Source organism: Plectrocnemia conspersa, unplaced genomic scaffold (assembly GCF_051122295.1).
Source record: "Plectrocnemia conspersa isolate PC_06_02 unplaced genomic scaffold, ASM5112229v1 ptg000008l, whole genome shotgun sequence".
Lineage (NCBI taxonomy): Eukaryota > Metazoa > Arthropoda > Insecta > Trichoptera > Polycentropodidae > Plectrocnemia > Plectrocnemia conspersa.
In genome coordinates this window covers 874,855-888,558 of record NW_028277172.1, presented here as the reverse complement: position 1 = coordinate 888,558, position 13,704 = coordinate 874,855, and the positions used below count along the sequence as shown (strand labels likewise).

At 29.0% G+C, this 13,704-nt stretch overlaps 1 protein-coding gene across 2 annotated transcripts; it reads right to left on the bottom strand.

Annotated features, from left to right (window-relative positions):
- Positions 1-6,449: 6,449 nt before the first annotated feature.
- On the bottom strand, positions 6,450-12,316 carry LOC148232673 (peptide transporter family 1-like). Of its 2 annotated transcripts, XM_088191140.1 has the most exons (14): positions 12,121-12,316; positions 11,933-12,041; positions 9,990-10,131; positions 9,760-9,846; positions 9,421-9,695; positions 9,270-9,352; positions 9,026-9,196; positions 8,842-8,967; positions 7,846-7,968; positions 7,415-7,770; positions 7,111-7,333; positions 6,957-7,043; positions 6,735-6,884; positions 6,450-6,660 (listed from the first exon to the last, which is right to left on the bottom strand). In XM_088191140.1, exons 1-14 carry the CDS (start codon positions 12,184-12,186, stop codon positions 6,511-6,513), a joined length of 2,148 nt encoding a protein of 715 aa, XP_088047266.1. In that variant the 5' UTR covers positions 12,187-12,316; the 3' UTR covers positions 6,450-6,510. The 2 variants fall into 2 exon arrangements, with proteins under 2 accessions (XP_088047266.1, XP_088047267.1); XM_088191141.1 differs by lacking the exons at positions 11,933-12,041; positions 12,121-12,316 and having other exon boundaries at positions 9,978-10,114.
- Between the last annotated feature and the right edge of the window lie 1,388 nt (positions 12,317-13,704).

The window sequence follows — 13,704 nt, the reverse complement described above, 5'->3', positions numbered from 1 at the left end:
TCGTATTATTATTGTGTAAAATTTATATAAAAATATAAACATTGGTCCTGATCCTCTTTATCGATAAAAAAATCTGGTCTCATGCCATTACTATTCATGTTGTTATTATATAGCACAACTATTTAAAAAAAAACGACCATTTCATTCACTGTGTAATATATATAATGTGTAATTTAGATGATTTGAGGGGCTTAGAAGTAAACTCAGCATCTCTTAGTGAAAAATATTAGTCATTCAAAAAATATAAATTTATCATTGCGCGGCTTGAAACGCAGTTCTGCTTGTGTTGCATTTACTTCTAAGCCCCTCATCTATATTATTATAATCTACATAAATGAACATATACTCAGCATTAAAAAAAACATTTTCGTCACGTTGATCGTACGTCTTTCTGAGTTTCACTGCGTTAGGTTACATCATCGTTATCTATTTTTTATTCTATTGTATGTATTCAGAGTTGTGTCGCTTTTACCAGGCGCCGATTGACAGTGGGCGTCAATTAAATAAACGCTTTTTTGTATATATAAGAATGACATTAAAAAATAAATAAATAATAGCGACACGCCTCTGAAAAATACAGGATGGAACAAAATATATCCGTATTTATTTTAAATACATTCGGATAGGATATTTTGACTCAATCTGTATAAATCTTTTTACTTTTAATTTATAAATAAATTAGCAAATAAATCTCTTTTTCTTCTTATCTTTCGTATACTGATAAATGAAAAATAACTTAATGATTTATATCGAATAAGCAAACATACACATATTGTATAGCATAAGTTGAAAGTTTTTGACATGTTTTTAATAAGTAAATATATTATTTTTCATTATTACTGTTCTTCACAATGAATATGATGATGAGATAGTGGCATGATTTTTATTTTTGTTATGTGTTGTATAATAAGAACGATTTTCATTGAGAATATATTTAAAATAAAATTACGCAATGCTTGTTGAGATCATTATCGATCACCTTATGAATGGAAATAATGTAATAATTAAAGAATAATTAAAAGAAAAAAATAGGAAACCATTGTAAATTTGTATATCGCCATGATTTAATCGAGCACCTGCAAGATTGGTAATGTTATATAGTTATATTCGAAAAATGAACGATAGTAACTTCAGCATTCAATCATTAACATCAGCGCCTATTTATTACACACTGACACACACACACACACACATGTACATATATTAAATTTATTAATTGAAAAGGCGTTGTAAATACACTGCCAAAGTGCTGAAGTTATTCATCGTCGCTTTTTCATTTTAATGTTAAGCTTATCTCTCAAAATCTTCTTATCAGAAGATACGCAGGTGAATCTCAGAGACAGTTTACTTATATAATATAGATGATGTTTATCTAATTTTTAGTATTTCTGACATTAGCGAATTAATAATTAATTAAAAATACAACAACTAGTCCCACGGTACCTGACTACTCTTCTCTAAAATTCGAAACATAAACACGAAACCAGTTCCAAATTTGAGATTCGAGAGATCGTTTATTAAATATATATTTATATTATTTTACAGTGCTTGAAATCGATCGAAACAAAGCGTAATGCAGCTCTCATAAAAATACAATAAAATAACACTGGATCTTAAACTCTAAATTAACCTAAAAAGGTTGCATAATTTATTTCAATTATATTTTTATGAGCACAGTCACTTATCATATATATATATATTATTAAAATTAGAATTATTGAATTGTTGACGACCGTTACACAAAAAAAAAATACATAAATAACATAAACACACATAACGTAGACAATTTAGTTATTATTTATTCTTATTGTATTTATAATATATAAATTTCTTTCATAAGAATATTAGTTTTTTATTTATTAATTGCTGAAAATGACGGCAGCGATTTTATTGTACATTAATATTGTAATGCATTGCTTAATTTTTAATAATTTATTGTGTATATATACATATTTAATTTTCATTTTCTATGTAACATATATTTAACTACTAGCTTTATTTTATTTATTGTTATGAATACAGTATTCGAAATTTCCTAGTAATGGCAGTATTGTAATGAATTTGGTAAAAAAAAACGATGGAACTAATCATAAATTTAATCAGAGCTATTGATTGATTTGCTTACTTGCATAAAATATGTTACAAACGTTGATTTCGTAATTAATATAATGAATATATATTGTTCGATTTGTTATGTAAAATATATTGTTATCTGTTATTAAAAGTCTGCTAAATAGTTATAAAAAAGATTGAAATTATTATTTTAACAAAAAAAAAAAAGATTTTTTAACAAGTTTTTTATTAGATCGTTTCGCGACAGAACCTTATTATATTATATATATACAAATTCACTCACAGAAGCATTAGACGTTTCATTAAATTGTTAAATATCGATAGAATTTAATATATATATATATAAAAATAAATATATCTGAATATACTATCTTCATCGACTATATACAGATGCTTCGTTGAATAATAAAAAACAGTTCCAAACTATCCAGGATATATTGTTATACTTTAAAAATAAAATAAATAAATAAATAAAAAACACCATGGAAATATTTAGTCCGGTTGTGGGCATTAAATAAATCTCTGTGATTGATACAAACTCATTTGACGATTAAGAATAAATTTTTATAGAAAAACATTTACAGGCTTTTCATTTTTATTACCTTTTTATATTATCATTTATGAATTAAACTGCCCTTTCCTTTGAAGTAATTAAAATTATTTATAACATACATAGGTATATATGATACGTCAGGGAAAAATCAGCAATAAGATCAAAAGGTTTGATATAAAGCGATAGTATATTCAGATCGTTACGCGTAATGTAAATATATTAATAATATGAATAATAAGTATTTTGTATTTGAAATTCAGGTACGTCTTTGGGACTGTGACTTAGGGCAAATCTGTAATGATGCATGATTTATTTTAAATATTTCAATGTACCACTGCTGAATTTTGCCTCAAGTTTGCTTAGTCTTAACATAACAAATTCCTATGTATGTTTATATTATTATCAGTATTAATATTTGCGCAACAATGAATTAAAATTTTTAATTATTATATAAAATAAAAATAACTATTTAAAAAATCTCAACTTATGTTTTATGTATGAATATATACAGACTTTTCATAATAATACTCGATTGTGACTCTCTGTATATAGATTATATATGTATAATTTTTATAACGTGGCTTCCACTCTCACTTCATCAATTGTGAAGTTGTGAACTACTGTTAAATTAAAATTGTAAGAACCAAAGACAGTGTCATAATATATAAAACAAGAAAAGTTAAATGAACTTTGAATTACTCACATTTAATAAATTATATTATTCACTATGTGAACATGTTATTGTAAACGTGACTGACAAATATAAGAAAAAAACGAAAGAAAGATTGTAATTTATATTTAAAGAAAATTCTGTTTAGGCGCTGGATTTACTTAAAATAATTTACAGAAATATCATGCAGTGCTGTAGTGATCGCTATAACTATTTCTAGAGACATGCTGGTACAAATAAAATAAAATTCTGCCAGTCTCTAATTATATTTTTAAATCATCAATACAGCTCTGTCTTCTCAGATTGATATATTAGAAAAAATCATAACAAAAACGGATATGAAAGGCCGATATATGATTTTGTTCTAATTCATCAACTGCTATGATTAATATTATATAAAGTAAATTATTTTGCGTTCGAACTCTAAACGAAAAGTACGTCATGTTAATTCAATGAATTGTTCAAATGAATATATATTAAACAGACAAATGAAAAGCACTGTTTTAATACACTTTTTATATATATTATATATATTTAAAAAAAACTAATTAATTTAGCATGCCAATCTTGCTTACTGCACCATGTATAGATGGTATATCTATGAAGTTATATAGTACAATGTCTCGAGATGTGTTTTTATTATTATTATTATTATTATATTTCATACCTCAAATCGTGTTGGTCAAGTGAATAATAATTTAATTATCGTAATTAAATAAAAAAAAGTTTATCGATATATAATGTATACATATTTAAATGAATAAATTAAAATAATACAAAAAACCTCTCTAAGGTTGATGGGAAGATTCGGTCTTTTGAACCTCTATGAGGTAGACGTAGTTTATAATGTAATTATTTTATATATTCAATAGATTTCAATGCCACCGTTTCATATTTATACGCTTGGTAATAAATTATAATATATATATAAATAAATAAATAAAAAAAACTTCCCACCAATGTATTGAACCAGTGCTTCACAAGATATGAACTATGGCAATGCTTAATTTGTAAGTGTTATGAACGTTTTTTGTCAAAGTTATTTTTTAGATGAAATGAATAAACTTTTGTTGGTTGACAAAACTGCTATTTTTTTAATTTACCCTAATATAAATCTATCGACCATCGGCAGGCGCAAAGCTTGTATTGAAACGCGTTAAAAGCGTCATAAACAAAAAATATGCATAATGTTCTAGGATCAGACATAAACAAATCAAGTTTATATCTAAATATTTACGATAAACGAATGGTATAAATAAATAGATTCGAATCACAAACGGAACTTAATGTTTTGTAACTTCTATCGTATCTGTGAGATCGGAATTAGTAATTATTTTACAATTATAATTACGATCGATCATAAAAAATAGTTTTACCGATATTTTCGCAATTTGAAAATTGAAAATGAATCAATAATGAGCTATTTCAGCTCATAGAGCATAAAGTATCATCTCGACTGCTACGAAAATGGGCGAGCAAGAAATCTCCCCCAGGTAGACCAAGCGTATACATAGCGCTTATACTGCCACTTATTAGTTTTTTGAACACTCACCAAATTGAGCTACGTTGACCGAAAAAGCAGCCGCTTCTCTCTTCACGCCAATTCTGATTAAACTACGTTCGTAATCCAGAGTTCAGCCTAATCTTTAGAAACGACTAGATTTTTCAGATAAGAACGTATGTATAAACAATAATTATACAAACTACGTGACTTAAAAAAAATTGTGCAGAAATAATATTTTTTAATTTTCATCAGATGCTACAATGCATTTATTGAAGAAAACGTGCTAAAAACACCATAAACAAAAAAAACATAAATTATTGCACGCAAAAAAGATGGTAAGCTTATTGTTATTCATGCATACCGTTCGCGCATTCCCATAAAGCATGCATTAGGGCGCCATGTCGACGTCACATCTAGCGTCGTCTTGGAGGCGTCTCACTACCGCTCGCGCCGACTTTTACTGTAGAACCAAACAACCTAACCTTTTTTTAATGATATTTTATTGATTTGTTCTCATTTCGGTATATCTTGTAATTTTCCAGCATCATCCAATCTATGACTAACTGATCCCGCGATCGCAGTGGAGTATTTGTGGAACTGATTTCGTGTGACGTCACTGTGGCGCTCTAACGCGTGTATTTTGGGAATTCACATACCGTTCGTACTACTAAAAGCATTAATGGCCGTTGAATGTTTGTAAGCACGCTCGAAAATTGTATTGCGAATGCGAAACAATAAATGCAAGGTTGCCGAATCTCAAACAGTCGCGCAACGGCAAATGTTCCAACAAGAAAACAGTCAGACATAAACAAATACTGTATATTTCTGCAAATAAAGAAGCGAGCAAGAAATCTCATAGCGCCTATACTTCCACATTAATAACTTTCACCTTGTGACGAAACTCTCATTAAGTGTAGCTACACTAACGGAGAAAGACCAAGAAAGCAACCGCTTCTCTCTTCACATCAACCATCATCCAGCTATGTCGTTAAAAACCAGATTTGCACCCAATATTTGGAAAAAAACTGGATTATTTAGACGCAGCATAATACTGCATAATATTTTTTATCTACGCCGAAAAAATTACTTAGGTTGATCCCTTACAATGAAAATTATTTTTAGTTTCTGCTTTCAAACAATATGGGAATCGTTGTTTTGTAGTTCCAAGCCATAATTTCCAGCACATAAAATGTACGAATTTAAGAAAAAAAAAACATTTTTTGGTACTACCGGTAATTTATTTTGTAATACCGGTATTACCGGTAGATGTACTGCCAGTAATGCAAACCCTAGTCATGACGTATTTTAAATGCACAAAGGTAATTGTTATAGTTATTTCAGACTTAAGAGTTTATTTGTCACGCCAGCATTATACAAGCGCATGAGCCGATTGAATATTTGGATGGATTAGGATAACTCGCGTGCAAGAAATGATTCGACGTGATAAAATTCATTGTATAAGTGCCTAAAAATCGTCTCAAATATTTTTGATTGGATCAGTAACATAAAATAAGATCTGTCTCTGAAGCATCGCATTGGTTAAATAAATAAAATTAAATACAGTGGATTATTAAAAAAAAAAATTATAAAAAAAAAACACTTTTACAGTCAAAGTAAAAATGTAAAAAATACATTAGTTATAATATATTTTATATTACAAATAATTTTTATTCTAAATATTATTTTTTAACTTTATATTTACATTATATTTTACTCATTTTGCTTTACTAGATCGTAGTTATTATCGTTATTCTTACATACCACATTATTATTTCTAGATCTATTATATCTCTTCGTTAGAATATAGAAGATAATTGTGGACACAAACATAAATACAGCGTAGAAGAAGAATTGCGACACCTGGACAAAAATAATATAAGAAATACAATTTATAAAATATTAATATTATGTAGTAGTAATACTAAAATACTCACTAAGCTATAATTTTTAGCTAATCTTGTTACAACAATTATGATTACATTTCCGAAAGCTTCAACCAATAGCCAATATGCTTGCAAAACAGCTTTCATACTTTCAGGAGCTTCTTTGAATGCAAATTCCAAACCGGTGATAGCGAATAAGATCTATTAAACATAACATTAATAATTAATATTTATAGATAATAAAACAATTATTTTGTAAATTAAAAAAAATACCTCAGCATTAGATATTATAATAATTTGTGGTAATAACCAAATCATCGATACTGAATTGGGTTCTGTCACTGTCAATACATTTGCATTCTAAAATATTTATATAAACTTTATTTTTGTATACCTTTTTTATGCTAATAAAATAAGCATTACTTACAATTTGATCGTCATTAACTTCAACCATAATCGTATATACTCCTCCAATTTTAAAGTAAACATCCGTCAGAATCAATTCAGAATTTACATATAAATGGTACTTGGCAGAAAACACTTCTACCAAATTGGTATAAAGCGAAGTCGTATTATATTCTATTACATCCTTATTCGGATCGTATAATGTTATATTAATTTCGCTTTCGTTCTTTACGCTCGTTAAAAACCTACATATAAAAAATATAATAGTTACAAAAGGTAAATTATATATATATATATAATATAATAAATACATTCTATTTTTGTACCTTATATATGGTAGGCCAGATCTAGATTTTTCAACGTTATCAGTATATCTGTAAGATCCACTTTCTTCGTTCGAATTATAAAAGTATGTTACAGCTTTAAATTCTTCAACGTAAATATGTTCTAAAGCAGTAGTCGTATAATCTTTGCACTGTAGCGTTTTATTGTATAAAATAATCCGTTGATTGTTAGTTTTTATGAATTTATTTTCGTAAAACTCGTGAGGATATATTGTAAAATTATCTGTCGAGTTATTGATATGATCTTTAGAAATATCCACGAATGACATGTTGCAATTGTGACCGTTGAAAATTCTCAATTGACCTAATCCATTTGAAGGTAAAATGGGATAGGTTTTCTGGAATATAAAAAATAATGTTAGTTTTTACATTAGGATATATATATTTTACATAAAGGAACAAATGTTTTTTACCTCTAATTTTCTTTCAAGAAGACCAGAACTTATAAAAGCTAAAGCTGCAAATATGCAACCGCATATTAATTTATGTAGTGAATCTGTAAATATTCCATATTTTGCTAATCCTGGATATATTAACTGAAATAAATAAATATACTCGTATCAAAATCAATTGTTATTGAAGTTTAATAAATGCATTTTATAACTAGTGCAAAAATAACTTTTACTACAAAAATATATTTATCTATGTACTAAAATGTGTGTGACAGCAGTTATTAACGCTTTAAGCGGTATCGCCGTACATGTACGGCGGTCAATCTTTCACTGTTTTAAGGTACCCCAGATAGTGAAATAATGAATGTATAAAGATATTTTTAAATTTGATTTATTATAAATGATTTCTATAGAACATAATACCAATAAATTAAAGAGTACGAAATAAATAAACATTACAAAAAATATTTTATAAAAAAATGTAAGTGCATCTAAATTGATATAAAAAAACCACAAAAGCTTAATAATATAATATATAAAAAATATGTTAAATAAATTAACAAAATTTAATTGTAGAAAAGTGTTAAAATAAATTATTAAAATATACTCATGTAAAAAAAGAGTAAAATAAATCAAATCAATAAAACGTTGAGAATCACTGATTTTTTTATAATTTACAATAAATGCAATATAAAATAATAATAAATAAATAACAACAGAAATTATTGTACAAAATTAGGGTTAGACACTGAAATTTCTAATTATTGCTAGTCATGGGGTACAATTATTGTAATAGCTGTGATGCAGCGCAAAATTATTAGGTATATCACTATGGGAACCACCCGGCCAGCTAAATAGCACTTGCCGCAAATACGCGTTAAAAGCGCAATAAACACAAATACTCCCAAAATAAACCGACTTTTATTTTTTCAGTGGTTAATTTGTTAAGCCGTCTATCTCTTATATTGGGACAATAAAAAGAACTTCATGATTTTTACAAGTATCGATTCTACATACCTTTTTATAAACCGGTATCAATAATAATATTAATATTGGACACATAACTTGCATCTGATCTGGCCTGACTGTAAAAATACCGAAAAATCCGTCCATTTTTGCTGCTTGCAAAGTCCAACGCGAACCCTAATAAAACAATAATGAAATAAAACATGAACAAAACAGAAATAAACAAAATATTTACCATTTGATCTAATAAAGACCAAAAAACGGGAAGTGGAAAGAACAAAACGAAAATAGCGAGAGTTCTCTTTATGTCTGCGATGAAACTTTCTTCATAGCTATCTTTAGCATAATCCAACCAATGGGACTTCTTCTTCTCTTCTTTCGAATACAATCTATTTTTTAAGGCTTTCTGCAATATATTTATAAATTATATTGTATATCTTATTATTATTCAATATAAATTAATAATATTAAATACTTACACATATACATTTAGTAAAATCTAAAACTACATTTCCTGTTGGTTTTTTGATGATGTACATTTTCTTAGCTATTGCAAATGTAACTAAAAATATTTTACACTATAAAAAACGTTTTATGATTGATTTTAATTAGTTGTAATAATCAATATACCTATCGAAGATAAGATCAAGAATCCAGGACCACCAAAAGCAAACGAATAGCAGTCTTTATCTCCAAAGCAGTGCACTTCTGATCTCAATAATGGAGACACAGTCTTAGCAACAAACGATCCGATACACATGCTAAAATAATATACTGAAAAGAAGGTGGTCAGTTGCTTTTCTTGTTCTGGTAGAATAAATTGTTCTCCTCCGAAAGCAGACACGCAAGGTTTTATTCCTCCAGCTCCGAGAGACACCAGAATTAGACCAATCATAGTAAAAGTTCTTCGAAAGAAAGAAAACATCATTTAAAATACATATGAAAAGCAAAAATGTATATGTTTCATACCTTGCAGGTATCTCTAAAGTGGGTACAGCAGTCACAGCTAGAGTCACGTTGCCAATTCCGTATATCACCATCATGTAAAGTATAGTTCTGAAAATCATAAATGTGAATTATGAATGGAAGTTAATTTGAATTAATTGCATAAAATTTTAAGTTTTATTTTTATCTGTGAATAGTTTGTTTTAATGTTTTTGGAACTTTATGTTTATTGTAATTATCACCTTCATAATAACCTGTATTTTCCGAGATAACAATCGGCCAAGATTGCTCCGAATACAGGAAAAAAATACACTAGTGTTGAAAAACCATGATATATTTCGGTGGCTTCGTCGTCTGAATAGTACAACTTCTGCTTGAGGTAGAGTGCCAGGAATGCTATAAAAATATATTGTATTACAAAATAATTGTATTAAAAAAAACATTAATGATTCTGCAAAAAACTCTATAAAAATTCGAAACAAGTGAAAAATAAAAAATAAATAGTTAAAAAGGCTAAGCAATAGACCATCTCCTGATATAAACAAGTCACATTGTCATGTCTGGGTGAGAGGACTCTGGGTTTTCAAAGATAAAGCTGCGAGGTGACGTTGAAGAATCCGCCCCCGTTCAGTATCAATTTTTACTTTTTTCTCTACGATTTTTTTTAAACTTAGTTACGATTATTTTATTTTTTTCTCAATAGCTATTTACGAAACAATATGAAAAATATAATTGGCTAATAAATTTAGTTAATATACTTACAAAGGTACTTTGTCAAAATAGTTGTAAATGTAAATCAGATTAAAACTATGACCGTTATTTAATCCAGAAAAAAGCGAAAAATTTGCAATAAGAGAACTTCTGATATTTTTATAAAAAATACACAAAACAAATGAAAATTTAATCAGTTTGCAATTCAAATGAAAAACAAGTTTTTATTATGATTTTTTAATAGTAAGCGATACTTTTTTAAATCAAGATTTTTATTTATTTTTTTAAACAGATATTTTCATTAATTATTATGTAGCGCATGTGGTTTTTGAGGGCTATTTAATTAAAACGACCTTTTTGGAGAGGTGGCGGGGACGCGGGGTGTTAGACCGTAGTCAAGGTGAGAGAGGGGAAGAATGTATATATTACCAGTTGTTAAAAAAACCACCCGCTTCACAAGTAGAGCGGCGGTGTGGCAACACTGGGAACTGTCAGAACGCCGCCACAATTATATTATTATAATATATAAATAAAAATTAAGCTAAAATTCATAACATATCACTTTTAAAAATAATGTTTTTTCAACGACTCTATAACCATTTTTTTTATTATTAGGAATTGATCCTAATTACATAATCGTTTTATGTCATTTTCGAAGTTAAATTTTTCCTGATCTTATTTGTCATAAAAGGTTGTTTAACTGAAGCATGAATTCGAATATTAAGTAAAAAAATTATCCTTGCATCATTTTAAAAGAAATATTTTCTTACTGTGTGGAATGTTATAGAGCGGCTGTGTTACGCCTATCACAGAATACGTATAGCGAAGTCAAGGGACATACAGTAACAAAAACTACGCTATAGTAGGGACTGCCGTATACGCTATAGGAAACTCCGCTATAGGGGGGCTTACTGTGCTATGCATTCGTGTGTCAAGTTACCTGCACTGTACCAAACCACATTTGAAAGACATTGATTGAATATATAAATTCAAAAGCATTTGCATGACTACAAAAAATCACCGATTTTATTAATATTACTGTATTGAGTTTTTTAAATGTTATTATTTTTAGTATTTTAGTATTTAAAAATAGCTTCAGAGTAGATTTAAAGTAACTAGTATAAAAATTCTGAAATTTACTATTACTAATATTTTAATTTCAATATGTAGTTTAATCTATGACTTATAAAAAACCAAACCATAAACATAAAATACTTATACACAATTCTTTAGAAGCATACATTCAAATTTTAGTGTTTCTAGGTACCTAGATAAGTAAATTGATATTGGTATTTAACACTTAATAATTTATGATTTATAAGATAAATATTTTATACTGTTTTTTATAGTTTTAACTTCCTATTGACTAAAAAAATTCACCCTGTTCTTTATTATTGTAACGAACGCTTTAAAACAAAATGTAAAAATAATGTCACAAAAAGTGTTTATAAGTGTTTTTAATATACTAATTAATTTAATCACTTACCCCGCATTCCAGAATATGCAAAACGCTCACAAAACTCATTGAAAACAATCAAAATCACAATCTTCGGAAACTTTTTCGATACCATTGGTTTCGATTCACAATCAAGCTCCTAAAATTATTATCAAATTATTATAAGGTACTTCTTTAAACTAAAACACTGCCGATCTAATCCATTGTTTTTGTCATACTTTATCTGCATGATTAGACTGCAGTTGAATGCTCTCGGCTTTACTCTCAATTTCCTCCTCGGTCATTTTCGTAACGCAACAACTAACACACACCCGAATTACGCCAAGTCTCACTCGTTTTATATAAGTTTTCGCACGCAAAACGTTAGATAGTACAATCGGACAATTTGTGAAAAAGTGACGTAGTTTAATTAGCGTGACTTTCAAGTGCTATTTGCGAAGCTAGCTACTGGAGCCGCCGTAAATCCTTAACTAAACGCAGGCTGTAAATTATGCGCCAGTTAAAATTTTTCCATACCGCTCCCAGATTGTATTTTTTTAAATAGATATGCCTCTGTACAGAGCCGGTTTTGTATATAAAAAAATATTGGACTGATAAATTGAAAGAGTATGTACTCAACATGACGACATTAATAAACGGCGGCTCAGTTTATTTAAGACATTCTTTGAACAAATATTAGTTTATCTGATAAGTTCATGTATAATATCTAGCGCCGATTTTTACATGATACTAATTTCATCCAACAGATGTTTCTTTGGCCTGCATAGACACTCCAAAAGGCCGTGGATATCCAGCTCTTGTTCATTAGTTGCATACAGCCAGGTGTTACGGTCCATTTGCAACACTACGCCTCTTACCAAGTAAGGTTTTACTTCAGACCTCCTACCTAGGCTGTCGCGAGTAACAGTCGCCGTCGGGTAAACCGGTGTGAAACTAATGATTGTTTCCAGCATCACTAATTAATATACGGATACCGATATACATATCAGGGGGGTAGTGGTTAGTTGCGCTCAGCATGCCTAAGAATCACTCTCATAGAGAGAACAAAAAAACTTTGGAGGTTCTTCTTCGTAAACTCGTACAGTAAATCACCATAAATACGATAATTACAAGAATGAACGTAACAATAGCATAAATGAACATATGTGTTTATAACTATACGTACCACCACAATACCCCTCGGTATGTACTGAGAAAAAAGATCCTTCGGACATAAAGGAGCAAGTAAGCAAGTCGTAATTTCTCTTGAAATGCAGAGAAAAAATATTTATTTTGTTGCATAACAGTTGCGCAAACAATACGCAATTACGTGACAAAAACAATTCAACCAATTGCATGATTTGCCCTTAGAAAATGTCCATCAATCAAGTTTCACTCTAGACATATTTCGTAATTCGAATACACGAGCGCAACAATTGGTTGAATGAGATCTGCATTGTTATGATTCGTTGGAGAGCTTTCCTACCTACGGTACATAAGGTCGGTCTCCAAGGGACGAGGAGGCAGAGAGGAACAGACACAGAGGCAGATTTGGTGACACCTAGACGATCAATCACCTACAACGATCGATCACGACCACTGCTACCAGAGACCTCAGAAGACATCATTTCTCCGCCAGCTCTTGCACCATTATATATAAATTTATCAAATTGCACTTTAAATATATTTTTTATGTTGCTCGTCTTGGTTGAACTGACATTGCTAGCTGTCAAAGTTGATGGCAATAGACTTAAGCTATTACAGTGTATTATTTCCTTTCAAAAAGTTCTCAGCACATCATTATTTGCGATGAAAATTTTGCA